Source organism: Loxodonta africana, chromosome 6, assembly GCF_030014295.1.
Source record: "Loxodonta africana isolate mLoxAfr1 chromosome 6, mLoxAfr1.hap2, whole genome shotgun sequence".
Lineage (NCBI taxonomy): Eukaryota > Metazoa > Chordata > Mammalia > Proboscidea > Elephantidae > Loxodonta > Loxodonta africana.
Window position 1 is genome coordinate 87,613,621 of NC_087347.1, and position 22,980 is coordinate 87,636,600.

The 22,980-nt window shown below is 35.2% G+C and overlaps 2 protein-coding genes across 5 annotated transcripts in view; one reads left to right on the forward strand and one right to left on the reverse strand.

Moving 5' to 3' along the window:
• LOC100665193 (CD302 antigen) overlaps positions 1-22,950 on the forward strand; it is a 157,928-nt gene extending 134,978 nt beyond the window's left edge. The window contains exons 35-39 of one of the 3 annotated variants that reach the window (XM_064287097.1): positions 4,541-4,651; positions 8,845-8,961; positions 9,889-10,062; positions 11,343-11,369; positions 19,676-20,215. In XM_064287097.1, the coding sequence (XP_064143167.1) occupies positions 4,541-4,651; positions 8,845-8,961; positions 9,889-10,062; positions 11,343-11,369; positions 19,676-19,875 (629 nt within the window). In that variant the 3' untranslated portion in view covers positions 19,876-20,215. Of the gene's footprint in view, positions 1-4,540; positions 4,652-7,431; positions 8,962-9,888; positions 10,063-11,342; positions 11,370-19,675 lie in introns of those variants that run through there. The other 2 variants (XM_023542924.2, XM_064287096.1) reach the window with 2 other exon arrangements.
• MARCHF7 (membrane associated ring-CH-type finger 7) overlaps positions 5,681-22,980 on the reverse strand; it is a 69,347-nt gene continuing 52,047 nt past the window's right edge. For both annotated transcript variants that reach the window (XM_064287103.1, XM_064287101.1), the window contains one exon: positions 5,681-6,227. The gene's annotated coding sequence lies outside the window, so the exon portion shown is untranslated. The remainder of the gene's footprint in view (positions 6,228-22,980) is intronic.

Below are 22,980 nucleotides of genomic sequence, written 5' to 3' on the forward strand. Positions count from 1 at the left end.
TATCTTTCAAAATCTACGAAAATATCCTTAAAAATGAAGGCAGTATAAAGACATTTACAGAATAGCAAGAACTGATGGAACTGCCATTAAACCTGCACTGAAAGAAACACCAAAGTGACTTCTTCAGGCAAAGGGAAAATTATCCATCAGTAACACAGAAATTTAAGAAGGAATGAAGTGCAACAGAGAAAGTAAATGTGCGTTTAAATCTAAAAGAACACTGACTCTGCAAAACAGTAATATAAAAGTAATAACACAAAGGAAGGGAGGTCAATGAAGTTAACGTATTGTAAGATCCTAGCATTGTCTAGAAAGTGGAATATGTACTCATTTATATTAAAAAAAAAATTTTTTTCTAATAAATCAGAGTTGTATATTGTGATTTTTAGTGTTCCCATTACAGAAAAAAACTTAAAGAATATGCAATTAACAATCCAAAAGAAAGGAAAAATGGAATATAAAAGTGCTTAACTCTTGCAAAAGATGACAAGAAAGGAGAAAAAAGGAACATAAAATAAAAGAGAGAAATAAGATGGTAAATATAAACTCAAATGTCAGTAATTACATTAAATATTAATGGTAATACTCCAATTAAAAGATAAATATTATTAAACTGGATTTTTTTTTTTAAACAACATATTTTCTGTTTATAAGAATTATAACCATTTTGGAAAAGTGTTTGGCAGTATCTACCAAAGCTGAATATAGGCACACTCTATGGCCCTGTGATCCACTTCTAGAAATATACCCAAGAGTAAGCATGCATATGTGTACCAAAAGACATGCACAAGAACATTCATAGCAGTGTTACTTGTAATGGCCACAAAATGGAATCTACATATTTATCAACAGAAAAGTGGGTAAATTCATATAATACTATTGTTATGGATTGAATTGTGTCCTCCCAAAGAGATATGGTACAATCCTAGTCCTCATACCTGTGAATGTGACCTTGATTGGAAATAGGGTCTTTGAAGACGTTATCAGTTACATTAATATGAGGGTAGTCCTAATCCAATCTGAGTGGTGTCCTATAAAACAGGAGAAGAAACAGAGAGATAGAGAAAAGACAACCATGAGAAGATGCAAGGAACATTTAGGGCTATGAGAAACAGACAAGAAACGATCCTCCCCAAGAGCCTTTGGAGAGAACATGGCCCTGCCAACACTCAGAATCCAGACTCCTACAATCCAGAGTGTGAAACAAAGTAGGTGCTTAAAACTACCTGCTTTGTGGTAGTTTGTTATGGCAGCCCTAGGAGACTAATATAAGCATATACAGCATGAATGAATTTCATAAAAGTAATGTTTATCAAAAGAAGTGAGCCATGAAAGAGTTTTCATTGCTATAAAGTTCAAAACTAACCTGTGGTGTTAGAAGTTAAGATAGTGATTACCTTTGGAAGGGGATGTGACCAAAAGGGATTAATGTTCTTTTTCTTCATCTCGCTGATGATTACATGGGTATGTTCTTTGTGCAGATTCACCAAGCTGTTTATTTATGACTTGTGCATTGGATGTATGTTATACTTCAATAAAAGTTTACTTTTTAAAAAGGCATACCAGTAAAGGCACTAAAATTGGCAATAAGGTCAGTCCAGTTATATTTTAGGATATAAGAAACTTAGCATGCTTCAAGGACAGAATGAACTCACTGAAAAGGGACGGTTTGAAGATGCTGAAGAGATGGTAATTTAAGGATCAGGAAGAGGTAGGATTTGTTCATTCATTCATGTAGCAAAATACTTTAAATCCTTATTATATTCCAAGAGCTATCTGAGGTGTTGGGGACCCAAAGATTAATGAAGCTAAATCTCTATTTTCAAGGCAGTCAATCCTTAGTGGAGAAGGATACCAATAAAAGCTGTCATTTTTTGAGCACCTTTCTCGTCCCAGGCACTGTGCTGTGTAGTATTGCAGCATCTTACTTAATGTTCACAACAGCCCAGTGAGATAAATTACTACCCTTTTTTTTTCCTGAGAAAACACAGGAATTAGTTTAAGGTCTTATCACCAAGATAAAAATCTAAATTTGTCTGACTTCAAAGCCATGTTCCTTCTGGTTCTTTACACTGCTGTTGGATGGTGGCTTAGGAGACAGAGAATAGTGTGGTGAAATAACAAGAGAAAGTCAAAATAAATTCCAGTGGTAATGTTTCGGAGAGGGTAGTTCAGATGGATGGCCAAGGCCTTAAAGGGTGAACAGAGAGAGAATAATGTTTGATGATCTGGAAGTGGATTTGGAGAAACAGAAGTTTTCCTGTGAGTAGGAAAAGGCCAGTCTTCCAGAGAAGGTAGAGGTGTACAATGAAACCAAGATGGTGGGGTAGTGATTCTCAGGAAGGGGATCTAAGGGTCTGACTGCTCCATATATAGACTTTAAGCCACATGCTTTTTTTTCAGGCCCTCTGGACCCTCCTCCTACAAAGGTATCTGGTATCTACAGTTCCTGAATGTTTCTGGGCTTCTTTACTGTTTAAATCTTCAGATCATACTGCACACATAATTTTATAACTCGGTTCTTTTACTTAATGTTTCATTATGATCATTTTCCAAAACTGTCAAAGCCTTCCTCTTCCACCACATTTAAACCACTGTAGTGGTAGAGGTCTAGGTTCCCGCCAGAGTTCACAACAACGTAGTCACACGTGTAATGCAAGTGCTCATAAAACAGCAGGGAAAAAAAAAAAAAGCAATACAAAATAAATTGTGTCTTGGGACACCTATCCTCAATTGGCTGTGTCTTGGGTGATTTAACTATTAAATTTGGCATCAGGAGGCATGGGAAGGCTCACATCTCAAACACTGGCATAATTTTAAGTAGTCTATTGTATCAAGGTATTGGCCCAGTTGCTATAACAATGATCTGAATTAACAATGGATTAGGAAGACAGTTTATTTTTCACTCTCCTTAATGCTTTTGAGTGTGAGTATTCCAGGGCTGATACTACACCTTCACCTGGGATCCTCCCATGTCACCCATTCCTACCGTGTTTTGACTGGCCACATTGACATGATTACAGATGGCAAACTACCATATGTACATATTAGCCAGTGGAAAAGGAGAAATAGGGAATGGGGAAGTACATGCCTTCCTTTTCAAGGTAAGACCTGTACATTGCACATTTCACTTCTGCTCACATCTGATTATCCAGAAGTTATGAGACACTGGGAAACAGTCCGTCTTGGTGGCCATGTGCTCTGTGTTATGTAAGAAGCTGAGGTCAAGTACTGGGGACAGCTCATGGTCTCTGCCATATTCTGAGTTTAGTAAATCCAGGGTGTTGAATTAATTTAGGCTAATAAATCTGATTGGTAAATTCTGATATTTGTAATAGGGTTTTTGTTTATATTAAAATTGTAATACATAAATAACTTGAAAATAATAAAACTTAATTTTTTAAGAAATGTTCCAAACATGAATTCACCATAATTCAAAACCAATGAAGTTTTTTTTAAAAAACCTGTGTAAGCCTAAAAGAGTGAAAGATTAATCTTGTTCTCTTATTCACTGGAATTAAAATTCTACCCTCCTTTCTCCATTTTGGCAGGTGAAATCAAGGTCTTACAGGCATACTTTTTTTTTTTTAATTTTATTTTGTTGTTGAAAATATACTCAGCAAAACATACCCCAATTCAGCAGCTTCTACATGTACCACTTAGTTGCACTGATGACATTCTTCGAGTTGTGCAACCATTCTCACGCTCAGTTTCTGAGTTGTTCCTCCCCCATTAACATAAATTCACAGCCCCCTAAGGTTCCTATCTAATCTTTTGAGTTGCTTAAAAGTGGCTTACAGGCATACTTTTGCTTATAATGCTAATGAAATCCTAGCACCTGGGCTTAAAAATGCATGTCTTCACTTGAACGAGACCAAGAATGAGATGGAGATACCCCCCCCTCCACCTTACAGCAATAGAGGAAGAGACATAGTTCTGTTTCATAAAACTAGTTCAAAGAATCCACTTTGAGGAGGTGTTAAATTAAGAACATTCATAAGAACATCAATCTTGTTTTCCTATGCAATATGAAAACTTGTGAATATTCAGAATCTAGCAACTTGTTCTCTGCTGATAAAAATATAAATCTGTAAATTAGTATAATTTGAACAAAGGGATCTTTTAAAACTCTTAAGACTTTCAAAATTGCTACTATGTACTAAGAAGAAAACCTTCAAAGAGAAGCCTGTAATTCTGATTGGTCGTTTTCCTTGATAGTTGTTGCCCTGGCAATAATGCTGTAATTTACATATGTGAATTACTAAACAACCAAAATAATTGTAACTTTGCTCTGTCAAATCAAAAGAGAATCATTGGCGCATTTCTTTTTTCCTACATGTATGATGTAAAAAAACAATTTCCTATTATGCTGATCAATTTCTTTTTTTCAAACAAAGATTGAGAGCCTTGTCTCTAAATTGCCAAGGGAAATTGCTTTTTTTTTTTCTGTGAAAATTTAATATCCAGTATCTGTATCTTTAAGAATTTGTGAAATTGTTATTCTCAGGTTATTTAACAGCGTTTCTCTTTTTCCATATAGACTGCCCTTCATCTATCTGGGTTCAGTTTCAAGACAATTGTTACATTTTTCTTCAAGAAGCCATCAAAGTAGAAAGCATAGAAGATGTCAGGAATCAGTGTACTGACCATGGTAGGGGACTAACTCATTTTTGTTTGCTTATTTATTTTGCAAATGAGTAAACACTGCTCACTAATTTCTTAACAAAATGGTTTTGTCATATCTCACTTTTAACTGGGTCCTTAGAATAAATGTACAACATCCAGTGACTGTCTATTTTGGCTCTACTGTCCAACAGCAGTGTCTAGTTAATGTGTGAACCATGTGTCAGGGACTATGCTAAACACAGCATATACTTTATCTTGTTTAATTATCATAACAAACATACCAGATGGTTTATTATTATTCTTTTATTGAGAGGAGAGTAAGTTCCCTTACTTGTTCAAGGTCACATAGTTAATAATTCTCAGAGCCAGGATTCAAACCAGGGTCTGTCTGATTTTAGGACCAGGGCACTTTGTTATTCTGCCCTGGAAGTGACGTTTCAGTCATGCAATATGGCCAGAAGTCAGTTTACCTGGGACCCTGAAGTCAGCCTGGTAGATAAGCGTATGTTAAAGAAAAATGAGAAAAGCACCATTTGCAAAAGCATGCAATCAATGTTCTCTGTGAAATATATTTATAACTTCACATTGTGAATTAAATAAAAATGTCATTTTTAAAAAGATGTGCTGGGGAACTATTTATATATTTGGCCAAAAGATGTTAAGCACTAATTGTTACAACACATTATCAGCTCAAACTAGAATCATGATATGAGCTATCATCTTTGTCAACTGAAGTACCTAGGCTGATGATATGAGAGTCTTGATTCTTTAAAGGTGCTTTTTATTACTTTTTGAGATCTGATATCTCTTGATCATTTCATCAAATTCTGTCATAGGCATATAGGTATCACTCCAGCATTTAGAAATACCCTTTACCTAAAAAAACACAATTTCGGACAAACTACCAATATAATTGGAAACCCTGGTGGCGTAGTGGTTAAGTGCTATGGCTGCTAACCAAAAGGTCAGCAGTTCGAATCCACCAGGTGCTCCTTGGAAACTCTACGGGGCAGTTCTACTCTGTCCTATAGGGTCACTATGAGTTGGAATCGACTTGACGGCACTGGGTTTTTTTTTTTTTTTTAGCAATGTAATCTTTGAAAGAATGTCAGATTGCATTAGGGATACCTTATATTGAAATCATACACTTACTACAGAAGGAATAAATGTAAGGATATAAGTTTCTAATCCTGTTACGTGCCACAAATTAAGTACTCAGTACACACTGATTCTCTTTAGAAAATTCTTTCCTGTGAATATTGCTGTTTGAAAACAATACAAAATTTCCAACATGCCAATATAATTTTACTTCAGGGAAATGGAATTAATATCAATTTTGCTGGTTTTACAAGATTTTTAGAAAATTAGGTTTGCCCTATATCTATTTTCTCTCCTTTTTTTAGCCATTTGTATTAGGTAGACATAAACAATAATAGGTATCATATTGGAGGCTGAAAGCCAAAAGACATGTATGTGACTGTACTTTTTATTAAGAGCCACAGGATTGACGTTCATCAATGAGCTTTAATACTTATCTCAAGCATTCAGTTGAGCAGCTGTTTGCTATACAGGCATAATTAACTGGTGTTGACTGATTTCCCCTGAAAAACAATTGTAGTTACTTGTATTTGTTATTTTTCTTTAGCAAACAAAGCAGAATGAAAATTAAAAACACCCAGCATTGTTGTCTGATTTTTGTTTCAAAGTCTATTAACTACTTGTTCAGCGTAGCCATTTAGAAATTTAAATTGTTGTATACAAATGTGCTTGTAAAATTTGTGTTGTGTCTAAAGAAAATTAAATTTTTCCCTAGTGAAAATTTTGTAAATCCAGTTTTTCTTATTGATTCGGTTTTTAGAAGTTCTCCAGGCATATCTAATAATCCCATTATTTTTTTGATAATCTTATACATTTGTTTCCACTCTGGAAATATTCATTTCATTGATTACTCAGAAAATTAGCTAAACTTAGTTAGGATTTCTGTATTACTTATTTTTTGTTGGGAAGTGTTTTAGTTTCGAACAGTAGGTAGACATGAATTCCATGTTTTCCTGCTATGTAGGAAGAAAATAATATATAAGGAATACTAGAATACCTATGTCTGAATGTGTAAAATCCTCACAGCCATACAAAATCATCTTAAATCTGTCATTAAAAAAATCTATCATTAGGAGTATATAAAATAAGTGGTTTCTGACTTTTGGGCTACAGAAAGCTGTATTTATGAATATTACTAGTGCTTTGTGCTAATTTACTTGATATTACCAGTCTTTATTTTTGATTGAATCATTTAGGTAAATAATCATGAGACTAATTTTTTTCTTATTCTGCAACATTTACCTTTAATTTATGCATTATAACTACAATAGAACAAATAATACTTTAAATTTTCCTTTCTGTGAGATATGAGCTATGTCACTAGCCATAAAAAGAAAACTCAAATTACATCTCAGCAGGTAATGTCACTGGTAACGCGTTGTCGCCTGAGCACATGCATTCTTTGGGGACTTAGGCTGTCTTTTGTTAAAGAAAATGAAAAGTGTGTCTTATTTGCCTGACATAGCAATTTAAGTTTATACAGTATTTAATTAGATTACAATTTTTAAAAAAATCATTAAAGTCTCATTGGCTGCCACAAGGTTACAGAAAAGGATGAAAAACTCATCTCTGAATACTTAAGCCTAAACTGCAACCTAGTTAAATAAATAAAGATCCTCGAGGATCTTTCTAGAGTGGCATTTTGGTCACATTTTACAAGTATGTACTTGCGTAAAACAGATTAAAAGTCCATGTGACATTTAACAGACAGGAAGTGATAGCAGCTGGAACTGATAAGAAAACCATCATAGTTTTTAAAAAATGGAGGACTCAGAGAGGGAACCTTGCTGAAACCTGACTTTGGACTATTGTAAGTATTATGAAGTATTTTAAAAGTCTTATTTTTTTTTTTCCTTTAAATGTTCTTACATAATTAATGCATGATCACCATAGAAAAGTTAGAAAAATAGATAGGCAAACATTTAAAGAATAAAATAAAAGTCACGCTAAATTAAACCACTGTAAGCTATTGACGCTAGAGCCCTGGTAGCTCAGTGGTTAAGAGCTTAGCTTCAAACCAAAAGGTCAGCACTTCGCATCCACCAGCCACTCCTTGGAAACCCTCAGGGGCAGTTCTACTCTGTTCTACAGGGTCACTAAGAGTCAGAATTGACTCAGTGGCAATGGAAAATTAATGACAATGAGCTCTGGTGGCGCAGTGGTTAAGCGCTCAGATGTTAACTGAAAGGTCGGAGGTTTGAACTCACCAGTTGCTCAGCAGGAGAAAGATGTGGCAGTCTGCTTCCATAAAGACTTAAAGCTTTGGAAACCCTATGGGACAGTTCTACTCTGTCATAGAGGGTCCCTGTGCGTCTGAATTGACTCAACGGCAACCGGTTTGGTTGGGTTTTTGGTAAACTAATGACTGTTTAGCATTTTGGTAACCATCCTTTTAAACTTTTTTCCTTATGTAAATATATTTTAAGAAATACTGGTGTTTTTTACAAAAATGAGGTACTAAGCAAACTGTTCTGTATTCTGCATTTTCCCTTTAAAACATCTTTCTGTGGCAGTAAATATAGAATGCACTTTTTCTCATAAGTATACATTCCATTATATACATACACTATACTTGATTTAAACAATCCTCTAATATTGGCTATTTAGATTATTCCCAATTTTCCAGTCTTAAAAGAATGTGCCTACTTGTTTGAACAGAGAACCAACGATTACCTTAGGGTAAACTGCTGAGGACTGCTGGGTCAAAGATTATACTTAACCCAAGGCCAGCACTGTTTAATCTGCAAGTCTGAAAAATCTGCTTATTTTAGTTTTTATTTCTCTACTAGTGAGACTGCATTTTTTCACACATTTCTTGCATTATATTTCCTACTGATAGGCTGAATGGCCCTTTTCACATCCTTAGACCAATTTTTTTTTCCCCCTTTTGAGGTGTTCGCCTTATTTATAATAGAGCTTTCATCTGTCTAGTTTGTGATTTTTAGGAGATTTTGACCTTTTCAGAGTTTTCTTTTCCCCTTAATTAATTTTTTAAAAAAGGTCTCTTTTAAAAGACATGAAAGTGTAATGTGTCTTATAATAATGAATCCTTTTTATATACTTCATGAGACTTTCATTGAGTCTGGAACATGCTTTTTTTTCTCCCCCAAATAATTTCAGGAGCAGACATGATTAGTATACACAATGAAGAAGAAAATGCTTTTATACTGAATACTTTGAAAAAGCAATGGAAAGGCCCGGCTGATATATTACTAGGAATGTTTTATGACACAGATGGTAAGTGATATTTACCTTTGTGGGGTATCATTGTGTTCTGGGTTTTTTTTTCCCCTCTTAATCTTAGGGAAAATGATGGCTTTTAAAAAACATTCTTCAGTTCTCTAGTTTAAACTGACATTTTCCATGGCCTCCAGGTATATATTCTCAGTATGTAACTATAGGACTTGTACCACAGCTTTTCCCTGAATTGCTCAGCATGTTTCACATATAGAGAGCCACAGCTGATTCTTATCTGGATTAAAATGTTGTTCTAGGCTAAGTATTTTTGTAATATGTCATGATCATAAAAATTAGTATTTATTTCAGCAATTAGTAGGGTAAGGAGAGACTGAACCATCAAAAGTATGTTATATAAATGTATCATCACTATAGAAAAATACAAAACACATATGCAGACATTATCAAGATGAAATGACTAAGGATACTATTAATATTTTAACTATTTTTCTTGTTTCTCATGAAAATGTATTTTTCTTCAAAAAAAAATCTTCAATACCTTTTGATGATTTACCTGTACCCAAAACCAAAAAACCCCACTGCCGTCGAGTCAATTCCGACTCATAGTGATTACCTGTACAAGCAATATATTCCTCCTTCTGATTTAAATCCTATAAGCAAAAGTTTAGACCAGACCTTAGTAACCTCCCATCTTTAACCCTAGATTTCTTTCTTTTAACACCTTTCATACTGTCAGAGGAGTCTCTGGGTGGTGCAAACGATTAATGCACTAGGCTGCCAAAAGGTTGGAGATTTGACCTCATCTAAAGTCACCTTGGAAGAAAGGCCCGGCCATCTACGTATGAAAAATCAGCCCTTGAAAGCATAGTTTTGCTCTGACACACAAGGGATCACTGAGTCAGAATCAATTTAATGGCAACTAGTTTTTATACTCTCATAATGTTGAAAATATTCCTTATCTGGCAGATGCGTGTTTCAAGTGGTTTGATAAATCAAATATGACCTTTGCTAAGTGGACAGACCAAGATGATGGTGAGGATCTAGTTGACACCTGTGCTTTTCTGCACACTAAGACAGGAGAATGGAAAAAAGGAAATTGTGAAGTTTCTTCTGTAGAAGGAACACTTTGTAAAGCAGCTAGTAAGTATGAAGGCCTTTTTCCAATCAAAGAAGGGTAGAGGAAGGAGGGCTGGTTTTCAGATAATTTTCTTTGAGATTAGTGTGCCTTGTTAAATAGAGGGAGTAAATTTTCAGAATATATTAGGAGTTTGCTCCCAAGTATCTCTGAAATCATATGTAATTCTCTTATATTTCAGATCAATTGAACTAGATATAACTTTAATTCTATGTGCTTATTCTTAGAGTTTGCAAGAGGTCAAAAATTTTTTTTTGTTCAATTATTACAGTCCCTTTGCATGTGATTTGACTGAGCAGTGGCAGTGATGAATAATCATGTATGATTCTGGAATTCTAAAGTTACTTTATAAGAAAATTAGACTCTGTATAAGAACCAACATTCTTTTTTAAGTCAACAAAGAGAAAAAATTACATTGTGGTTTACAATTTATTCTGGATTAAAATCTAAATTTTCATCCAATCAAAGTTCTTTTTAAAAGAACTGTGCTGGCCCACAATGATTTTTGATGTTATTGTTAATTACTGAACATAGTTTATACTTTTAAATTTTAGAAAGTAAATGTTTTTTCATTAAAGAAACTTAAAAATCCAAAATATGATTTTAGGATACTTGAAACATGACACAGCCATTTCTCCATTTTGCATCCTTAGTATTCCCCCTTTCTGCTTCCACTGTAAACCAAAATACAACTGACTCTGATTATTTCCTTTCTTTACATCTGAAATTATACACAATCCCTCCCCACCCGCCTAGTCACAGCAGGGTACTTAACTACTATCAGTTTTATAGTGATTGCTTAAATGTTTGTTGTAGTTTTATGGTAGTAGCATTCAATTTCCAGTATTTATTTGATTTTTTAAAAATTGGTTCATTACTGTACCTCAGGACACTATATAAACCTAATTTTTAATTAAACTATAAGTTGAAAACATCAGAAATAGTGAGGAAATTCATATGGAGGGTAAGATCACAGTTTTATAATTTAATATTGCTAAGACTATTCTACAGACTCTCCAACCAGAATCCTCTTATTTTCTCTCACCTCATCAGTTTTCTTATTCTTTCTCCAGCAACCAAGCTAATGCATTATTAGGTCTCTAGTTCTTTTTTTTAAAAACTAAGTTCAAAACAGATACGGAGACAACTGACTAAGCAACAGAAATATGGATATTAAGCTACTAAAGGGTTTTAAACTACTTTTAAATGCTCTGAAAGCCTTTAAAGCCAACCTTTTAAAAAACTATACTTAAATTTTAATTTTCGTATTTTTTTTGTATTTTAGTGCCATATGAAAAGAAGTATTTATCAGGTACGTAATGTTCTTAAAATTTTTCCACAAGTAAAAAACGCTAAAATTTTTTGATTATATAACATAATGTAGACAAATTTTATAAGAATGTAGAAAGGTCTCTTAGCTTGGTAGTAAGACTCTGCATTTTAAATATGGTACTGCAAGTTATGTATGAAATGAACTTTTTTAAAAACCAAATTATAATTTTTTCCATTGACTTCCATTATTTGTTTTTTATGGGAAATGACATCTTATGTTTTTTTTTTTTTTAAAAAGCTACACCTCATAATTTTAATTACATTTCAAGCAGCAGCTTCCCTTAAGGGCTAAATGCATTTATTTTTTAAACGTGTAATATATTTACATGGCTCAAAAATCAAAACTATATACAGCAAACACTTGCAAAGTCTCTCTTATACCCTGCCCCATCCACCTTATTCTACCCTTCCCTTTACTGGACACCATTTACATCAGTTTCTAGTTTAACCTTCTAAGGTTTCTCTTTCGCTAATATAAGCAAATTCAGACATATGCCTTATTCGCCCTTTTACTTCACTAACAATGTAGTCTACAGATCTCCCCATATCATTACCTATAGATTTTCTATTTTACAACTGCATACTCTTCCATTATATGAGTATATGTACTTATTTACTTAGCATCGGACTCCTCCTAGGTTGTTTCCAAACATTTGCTATTATAAATGCTGCTGCAATGAAACACCTTGCATAAATCTGCCTGTAAAACGGATTCCTTGAAATGTAACTGCTGGATCAAAAATGAATCTAAAACTTTCATCAGTATTGACAGATATTGTTCCAGAGGAGTTGTACCCTTTCGCATTCCCCGTAGCAATGTACGATAGAGACCCTGTTATGTAACCTTTAGATTTTTTTTTTTTTTGCCAACTGGATAATGTATTTAATTCCTATCATTTTGAGGTGTAGAATAAAATACACATATCTTCAATGTATAGCTTGAATTTTAATGTATACTCTTGTGAAACTATGACTCAGATCAAGATATAGAACATTTCTGTCACCCCAGAAAGTTTTATTTCCCTTCCCAAAAAACGTCCACCCCACGACTACTCACCAGAAGTAAACCACTACTCTGATTTCTCTTACCATAGACTTGCCTGTTGTCGAACTTCACATATATTCCTACAACATATACTCTTTTGTCTGGCTTGTCATTCAACATATTGCTTAACTTCACCCATGTTGTGTATATACATGGTACTCTTTTCTATTGCTGCAGTTTGATAAAAATGTTATCCATTCTTGTTGATGGATATTTGGATTGTCTCCAGTTTGGGATTAATATGAATAGAGCTGCCAATGAATGTTCTCACAGAAGTCTTCTTTTGGGCCTACGTTTTGTTTTTCTTCAGTATATTCCAAAGAATAGGATTACTGGGTTATATGGTATATTAGAAACTACTGAAGTTTTTCAAAGTGGTTGAGCCACGTTATATTCCTACTAGCAATGTATGCAAGTTCCTTTTGCTCACATCCCCGCAGTGATGGTATTGTCTGTTTGTAATGTTATTGTGATTTTAATTTTCATTTCTCTGCTATAGAGCATCTTTTCACATGTCACTTGGATGCCTTCCTTTGTGAAATGCCTTAAGTCTTTTGTCCATATTTTTTAAATTGGGTTGTCTCATTGAGTGATAAGGTTTTTGTATAGATACAGCAAATCCTTTGTCAGAGATGTGTGCTATATTTTCTTTCAGCTTGGGGCTGCTATGATAAAACTATGTTGGGAGAGGAGGAAAGGAGGAGCCTAGCAGTTGGTGTATATATTTTAAGAGAGTTAAATCCTTATCCTTCTATAGAAGAAGTCAATATATAACATCTATTAAAATCAAGGAGTGTAAACTTGTTATTTAGAAGCATGGATGCAAATAACAGAAGTGGTTACCTTTGAAGCATGGAAATTAAGGGTGAGAAGTAGCGTGGGTAAACCCAGTGCCATCGAGTCGATTCCGACTCATAGCGACCCTATAAGACAGAGTCGAACTGCCCCGTAGTTTCCAAGGAGCACCTGGTGGACTTGAACTGCTGACCCTTTAGTTAGCAGGTGTAGCACTAGGAGCCCGATATTTTCTCATTACGTACCTTGTAGGCTTTTAAGCAGTGTTATTTTGGAAAAAAAGTATATATATATATATATATATATAAAAATATATATATACACACACATAAATGGAAACCATTTAGGAAAGAGCAAGTAAGACTATGATGGGTCTCAAAACCATCTCAGAGGGAAAGGAATCCCATAAAGATGACTGGAAGGAGCACTCTGAAAAATAAAAGGAAAAGGAGAAAGCAATTGTATGGAATCCAAGTTTGGAAAAAAATTTCAAGTCTGGGTGGTTAATAATCCGGTTGCAGCAGATTAAGCAGTGAAATGTGCCCACCCGTTTATGGGTTTAGTTTTATAGAGGTCATTGGCAATGCCTGCCACAGAAGCTACAGAAGAAAGGTTGAGAACACACTGCATGGGTTTGACCGGGAAGTCAAAGCTTCTCATGTTTCACTTCTAAGTATGATGGTTGTTACAGGCTTCCTTAATGTCCTTTTAGTATGCTAAAGATTTCATTTCTTCCTAACAGTTTTTTGTTTCTAAATCAGGACTTGTTGTTAGGTGCCGTTGAGTCGGCTCTGACTCATAGTGACCCTATGCACAACGAAACACTGCCTGGTCCTGTGCCATCCTTACAACCGTTATGCTTGAGCTCATTGTTGTAGCCACTGTGTCAATCCACCTCATTGAGGGTCTTCCTCTTTTCCGCTGACCCTGTACTATACCAAGCATGTTCTTCTCCAGAGACTGATCCCTCCAGACAACATGTCCGAAGTACGTAAGACACAGTCTCGCCGTCCTCGCTTCTAAGGAGCATTCTGGTTGCACTTCTTCCAAGACAGATTAGTTCATTCTTTTGGCAGTCCATGGTATATTCAATAGTCTTTGGCACCACCACAATTCAAAGGTGTCAATTCTCTGGACTTCCTTATTCACTGTCCAGCTTTCACATGCATATGATGCGATTGAAAATACCATGGCGGATGCCCTTTATCACCGCTCTTATTCAACATTGTGCTAGAGGTCCTAGCCAGAGCAATTAGGCTAGACAAAGAAATAAAGGGCATCCGGATTGGCAAGGAGGAAGTAAAATTATCTCTATTTGCAGATGACATGATCTTATACACAGAAAACCCTAAGGAATCCTCCAGAAAACTACTGAAACTAATAGAAGAGTTTGGCAGAGTCCTCAGATTATAAGATAAACATACAAAAATCACTTGGATTCCTCTACATGAACAAAAAGAACATCGAAGAGGAAATCACCAAATCAATACCATTCACAGTAGCCCCCAAGAAGATAAAATAATTAGGAATAAATCTTACCAAAGATGTAAAAGACCTATACAAAGAAAACTACAAAGTACTACTACAAGAACCTAAAAAGGACCTACTTAAGTGGAAAAACATACCTTGCTCATGGATAGGAAGACTTAACATAGTAAAAATGTCCATTCTACCAAAAACCATCTATACATACAATGCACTTCCGATCCAAATTCCAATGTCATTTTCTAATGTGATGGAGAAACAAATCACCAACTCCATATGGAAGGGAAAGAAGCCTCAGATAAGTAAAGCATTACTGAAAAGGAAGAAGAAAGCGGGAGGCCTCACTCTACCTGATTTTAGAACCTATTATACAGCCACAGTAGTCAAAACAACCTGGTACTGGTACAACAACAGGCACATAGACCAATGGAATAGAATTGAGAACCCAGATATAAATCCATCCACATATGAGCAGCTGGTATTTGACAAAGGCCCAGTGTCAGTTAAATTGGGGAAAAGATAGTCTTTTTAACAAATGGTGCTGGCATAACTGGATATCCATTTGCAAAAAAATGAAACAGGACCCATACCTCACACCATGCACAAAAACTAACTCCAAGTGGATCAAAGACCTAAACATAAAGACTAAAACGATAAAGATCATGGAAGAAAAAATAGGGACAACCTCAGGAGCCCTAATACAAGGCATAAACAGAATACAAAACATTACCAAAAATGACGAAGAGAAATCAGGTAACTGGGAGCTCCTAAAAATCAAACATTTATGCTCATCTAAAGACTTCACCGAAAGAGTAAAAAGACCACCTACAGATTGGGAAAGAATTTTCAGCTATGACATCTCCGACCAGCGCCTGATCTCTCAAATCTATATGATTCTGTCAAAACTCAACCACAAAAAGACAAACAACCCAATCAAGAAGTGGGCAAAGGATATGAACACACACTTCACTAAAGAAGATATTCAGGCAGCTAACAGATACATGAGAAAATGCTCTCGATCATTAGCCATTAGAGAAATGCAAATTAAAACTACGATGAGATTCCATCTCACTCCAACAAGGCTGGCACTAATCCAAAAAACACAAAATAATAAATGTTGGAGAGGCTGCAGAGAGACTGGAACTCTTATACACTGCTGGTGGGAATGTAAAATGGTACAACCACTTTGGAAATCTATCTGGCGTTTTCTTAAAAAGTTAGAACTACCATACAACCCAGAAACCCCACTCCTCGGAATATACCCTAGACAAATAAGAACCTTCACACAAACAGATATATGCACACCCATGTTTGTTGCAGCTCTGTTTACAATAGCAAAAAGCTGGAAGCAACCAAGGTGTCCATCAACAGATGAATGGTTAAATAAATTGTGGTATATTCACACAATGGAATACTATGCAAAGATAAAGAACAGTGACGAATCTGTGAAACATTTAATAACATGGAGGGACCTGGAAGGCATTATGCTGAGCGAAATTAGAGGCAAAAGGACAAATATTGTATACGACCACTATTATAAGATCTTGAGAAATAGTATAAACTGAGAACAACACATACTTTTGTGGTTACGAGGGAGGGGAAGGAGGGAAGAGTGGGAGAGGGTTTTTTACTGATTACTTAGTAGGTAAGAACTACTTTAGGTGACGGGAAGGACAATACTCAATACATGAAAGGTCAGCTCAACTGGACTGGACCAAAAGCAAAGAAGTTTCCGGGATAAACTGAATGCTTCAAAGGTCAGCAGAGCAAGGGCGGGGGTTTGGGGACCATGGTTTAAGGGGACTTCTAATTGGCAAAATAATTCTATTATGAAAACATCCTGCATCCCACTTTGAAATGTGGCGTCTGGGGTCTTAAATGCTAACAAGCGGCCATCTAAGATGCATCAATTGGTCTCAACCCATCTGGATCAAAGGAGAATGAAGAACACCAAGGTCACACGATAACTATGAGCCCAAGAGACAGAAAAGGCCACATGAACCAGAGACTTACATCATCCTGAGACCAGAAGAACTAGTTGGTGGCTGGCCACAACCGATGACTGCCCTGACAGGGAGCACAACAGAGAACCCCTGAGGGAGCAGGAGATCAGTGGGATGCAGACCCCAAATTCTCACAAAAAGACCATAGTTAATGGTCTGACTGAGACTAGAGGAATCCTGGCTGTCATGGTCCCCAAACCTTCTGTTGGCCCAGGACAGGAACCATTCCCAAAGACAACTCATCAGACATGGAAGGGACTGGACAGTGGGTAGGAGATGCTGAAGAGTGAGCTATTTGTATCAGGTGGACACTTGAGACCGTGTTGGCATCTCCTGTCTGAAGGGGGGATGGGAGGGTAGAGAGGGTTGGAAGCTGGCAAAATTGTCACGAAAGGAGAGACTGGAAGGGCGGACTCATTAGGGGGGAGAGCAAGTGGGAGTATGGAGTAAGGTGTAGATAAACTTATATGTGACAGACTGACTTGATTTGTAAACGTTCACTTGAAGCTCAATAAAAATTGAAAAGAAAAAAAAAATACCATGGCTTGGGTCAGGTGCACCTCAGTCTTCAAAGTGACATCTTTACCTTTCAACACTTTTAAAGAGGTTCTTTGCAGCAGACCTACCCAATGCAATGCGTCGTTTGAGAAAGCAGGACTAGATAATAAGCCATTACTTGCTTACAGCCAAATAAGCAATGGTAAATAATAGATTTCCTAACTTAGAACTATCCTTTGCCCCAGGTATAAACCTTACATATTGCTGTAATACTGCTAATTAGTTGCCTTGAGATTGGCTTTCTCCCACATTTGGGAGTTTGCAGCTTGGCCACAGTTCACTTGCAAAACGTGAAAATACAAACAGCATATATACTTCCTGGGTCCCACCAAGCTTGAATGCTGAACAGTTTTTAGGATAACTGGTCTTCTAATTTTCTGTAAAGCTGTGATTGTGTAAATCATCGTCACTGTCTCAATTATCATGCTTTCAAACTAGATAGAAGTTGAGGTTACTTTTTTTACATTAAGCTACAATTACCTAATCACTAAGGGTAGATCCTATGTATTGTGAATGTCTTATTGTGCATTAACAGACTGAAAAAATCAGTGTGCTCACACTGGTAAAATTAAGGTGCTATACTGAAGTCAGGCTGTGTCAGTTTAATAAAACTGTTAGCTTGATGATTAAAGAAATTCTAAGTGCAATGGGAACAATTTAAATCATATGGACTGGTTTAAGATACAAATATCTCTGAAATTATGAGAAAGTCTCATTAGAATTAGTTCAGTTTGCTTAATTTTTGGATTAAGTTCTTTTTCATTTAAGCGCTTCAAATAAGAAAATGGCCCTTTGCTTTACAGGGTCAAGGCTACTGCTTCACAATTTTTCAGAGCTTCAGATCAGTCTTTTACAAGTCAGTGCCTAAAGACATATAGTATGAGAAATTTGACAGTTATACAAAAATGTCTGTGCATTTCCTAAAGGTAAAGTGACTTTGTATCTTTTTAATTCAGAGAAAGAATTTCAAAGGTTAGAGTTGAAAGCTTCCAAAATCTTGAAATGTTTGTTTTTTTTCTTTTTTTTAAGGAGGATCTTTTAGATAGAATGTGGGCATGAGAAGTATTAACTGCAATATCATAAAGCAGAGTACTATTTTATCAATGGAAATGTTCATATGTAGCTGTATCGCCTATTATCTACTTTGATGTTAAAAAAAATACACTCCAATAGAGGTTAAATGATGACCATTAAATTATTCAACAACTAATTACTGAATACCTAGTACACACAGGTGCTTTGGATAAAGGGAACAAAACTCTGCACTAATGGGGCTTACATTTTAAGGGTGAAAGGGACAATAAGTTAACATTTAATATGTTAGATGGTGACTATGAAAAAATAGAAAGCAAATTAAGGATTCTGAGTGCCAGGGGTGTGGAGTTGATTATCAGATTTCAGGCAAACCTTTATAGTCTTTTTTTAAGATTAAGGAGCCCTAGTGGCACACTGGTTAAGCGCTTGGCTGCTAACTGAAAGGTTGGCAGTTCAAACCTGCCCAGCAGCTCCACTAGAGAAAGACCTGGCAATCTGCTCCCGTAGAAAACCTATGGAGCAGTTCTACTCTGTCATATGGGGTCACTGTGTCAGAATCGACTTGATATCATAACAACAAAGAGTCCCTGGGTGGAGAACTCAGTTGTGCCGTTTCCTCACTCCTCCTAACTGTGTGCTTTGAAGAACCCTGCCAACGTTTAAAAAGTATTAGTGGTCTCTCTCACTTCCTAAAATGACCTTTGGTCAGATTTCTCTCACCAATCTTAATTTTTCCAAATCTCACTTTTCCAAGCACCAACTGAAATGAGTACAACTCATCATAATGCAAAAATACATAAAGAAAAAATAATTGTTTTCAAATAGCTTTTGGGTCTTTATTATACATAAAACAAATCTTTCAAAAACTATTTTCCTCCTAACTCCTAAATAAAAACAAAACAAAAAAAATTCCTGGATTTATTAGATTCTTATGAAAATAGAGTACAAGAATTTTGAAAAAGCAATTGCAAGGCTGGACATTAGAGAAACTTAGGAACACACTCCTAGTGTTCAAACGAACACTATTGCTAAAGAGTAGTAGGTTTGTAGTCTTAGAGCCATGAATGAAAAAGCAAATAGCACTGTTGTGTGGCCTGGGTGTGGGCAATTTGTTTTAGGATGTTATAGTAGAGAATTGCAAAATCTACTTGGAATTTTCAACTCTGGCCTTTTTACAAGGTAAGAAATATAAATCTTGATATGCTGTAATAAATGTGTAATTTTGATGTATTTTTCTCATCAATGTAGGAAATTCCTATAGGGAATTATTTTCACGATGAAACTGTACTTGTGCTCCCCAAAATGCAATACTTGCAATTTGTATAGTCTGATCTCCCATATGTTCTTTTGTCTTTTCCTTTTCAGATAACATTTTAATATCAGCCTTGGTGATTGCCAGCACAGTCATTTTGACAGTTTTAGGAGCAATCATATGGTTCCTGTACAAAAGAAATTCAGATTCTGGTTTTACCACAGTTTTTTCAAGTGCACCCCAATCACCTTATAATGATGACTGTGTTTTGGTAGTTGCAGAAGAAAATGAATGTAATGCTCAATTTGACTAAATTTTTGGTAATCTCAGATTAAGACATCAAAAGTATTACCTTATCAGTGATTCCTGTGTATGAATATAAAATTGAAAATTATAGTTTTTATGGTACATTTCCTTGTTCAGTATTATTTTCCTGTAATAACTGTGTCAAAATTAATCAAGTTCATTAAAAAACAAGATTTTAGGCATGGAATGATCTTAGATATAATTGTGTGGTTTTAAGCCCCTCCTCCCATATACAAGATCTTTCACTTGAATGAATGAAAGCTTAAAGCCCAAGTAAAGCAGATAAAAATCAAAGCCCAGTCTGCTTGTCTTACTTGTTCTAGCTTCCCTTCCATTTAGTGAACCACCTCAGTTTTTAGCTTAAGGAGCCCTGGTGGCGCAGTGGTTAAGGGGTTGGCTGCTAACTGAAAGGTTGGTGGTTTGAACCCACCAGGAGTGGGAGAATGATGTAGCAGTCTGCTTCTGTAATGATTACAGCCTTGAAAACCCTATGGGTCAGTTCTAGTCTGTCCTATAGAGTTGCTATACTAGTTTTTAATTTTAAAAAGTATTCTTTCTACTGTAGCTTAAGCAATCTCCCATGGTTTCTAGGTCTTGCTCCTTTACTAATGAACATGATGTTAGGGGGTAAGCCTGACTTTTAAATACAACATATATTTGTATGTCCTTGATTCTGTTTACAGATGATAATTTTTCTAATATTTATATCTTCCTTTACAATTTAGATGAGGAGATTTTACAGATTTTAACACACCATTCTCAACATGGTTTTATAATTTCATTAAGACATACCATTTTGGACCACAACCAGTATTTAGCACTGATCACAAACAATTAAAAATTTAGTAACTTTAAAAAAAAAAAACAAAAAAATTCAGCTGTGTCCAGGAAGGCATGGAAAAGGCTGTCAATGAGCTAACACTTGTTTCATAGTGTTTCTTTAAGAAATTTTCTCCTGTCACTGTTAGTTTTCCTATCCAAGGTATCCCATGCTCTCCAACCATTTATAAATTTTATCCTTCAGTGACATAAAACTGTAAGCATTGACTGAAAATGCTCAAGTTTTCAGCAACTTATATTTTAAGACAAAGGTAACAAAAATACGAAAGCTGAAACAAGAGTGATTTTCTTAATCATCCTTTGCAGCTCAAAAGCAATGCTAGAAAGACTGTACAGACTACAAATAAAATTATATTTACTATATTTAGAAGCTTAAAAGCTCAACTAAAGTAATCTCTTCTTAAACCCTACCCCATCAAATATCTTAAGGGGAATGATTTTCTTATGGGGAGGTATACTACCATCTCACTAGTCTGACCAATGGCAGCAATGTCCAACTTGTTCCATTTGTTTTCATTTGGTACTGAATCAAAACAGCTCTTCAAACACAACAGCACTATTGTTAATGAGATATGAGTAACTACTGTGATGACAGAACACTATGAACAGTATGGCTATATGGTACTAAAAGAGCAAATGTTATACTAACCATATTACAGAAACAAGGATAAACACAAATTAAGCACGGTCAGAGCTTTAAATTTTCAAGGTTTTGGTAGTGATTCAGATGTCTATTTTATCATTGATAGGCTAGTTAATAGTGTTACTAATAGTGAACATTCACCTGCGATATGCCTGCTTTTCCTATCTAGATTCTACCAGTCCTACAAGAACTAAGGCCATTCTTAGTTCTTCCCTAAAAACTTTCTCTGATCATCTCAAGTCTCTAGCACTACAGTGTCCAGTACAGTACCACTAGCTGTATGTGGCTATTTAAATAAAAATTAATTTAAAATTCAGTTCCTCAGTTGCACTAGCCACATTTCAAATGCTCAGGAGCCACATATGGTTAGTGGCTACCATACTGAACAACACATTATAGAACATTTCCATTACGGCAGAAAGTTTTATTAGGGCTGCTCTGGAATCTCCACCCTCCCCCCAAACTCCTATACAAAATTTCTTAACTGTACATTCCAACAATTTCTATGTAATGGAAGGAAGCTCTTATAGAATGGCTGTTTAAAGCTGTGATTTCATTTTTCCATTTATGATTTCATATTTTAAGGTCTAGAAGCCCCAGGTGATAAAAGGCTACATTTAATAATTTTCTTTATATGTCAGAACACCTATAATAGGCCCTTGCATCTATCTGGTGGTCAACAGTTATTTACTCATTCAAGCCTGTATTTTTTTTTTTCAATATTAACAATAATATAAGTAGGCTTGTTTACATTCAGAATACAGAATTGCTTTCTTCAACATCTTGCTTAGGTCTATAGCTAATACTGACAATACATTTCTTATATTTACATGATAAAACAAACAAAAAAAACTCATTGCCATTCAGTCAATTCCGACTCATAGCGACCCTATAGGACAGAGCAGAACTTCCCCATAGGGTTTCCAAGGAGCGCCTGGTGGATCTGAACTACCGACCTTTTGGTTAGCAGCTGATCTCTTAATTACATGATATGTAGAGAGGAAAACATTACTTTTAACTAAGTATTCTTAGATATTTGCACTCTTGGCTTTATACGGTCTTATTTTTATTTTGGTGCTTAAAATGGATAACCAATGAAAGATTTTTGTTATATTCCCTCTTATATCTCCAGTGTCATGCTTAAACTGTGTCAGAATTTAACATGACAGTATTTAAATATTAAGTGGTACTGAGGAACCATAATAATCGTATAAGGCTCAAGCCACTATGTATCACTGTTATTTAGCACTTAATGTTAACAAAACTATATATAAAAAATTTATATGTGCAACAAATGGGATATTTTCTACCAGTTAATTAAGAAGTTTAAATAAAATTTTTTGTGGGTTGAACAGAAGACATTTAAATTTTTCTGCTGAATTCTAATAAAAGAAAAAATGTTTCCAAACTCAGAGCATCTCTAATGGGCTGCAGAATAGATACTAAAATTGGCATCTTTAAAATTTGTATTTTTGCTTTAAGTAAGGCAATACAAAGATAAAAGGCACGAATTGAGCAAATATGTTTTAGAAATATGTTTTTTTTATAAAATGAAAATTTGAAATAATAAAATTCTTGGCTGATTTAAAGTTTTTTTTTTTTTTTTTTGAGCACCAGTTTAAAAAGCAA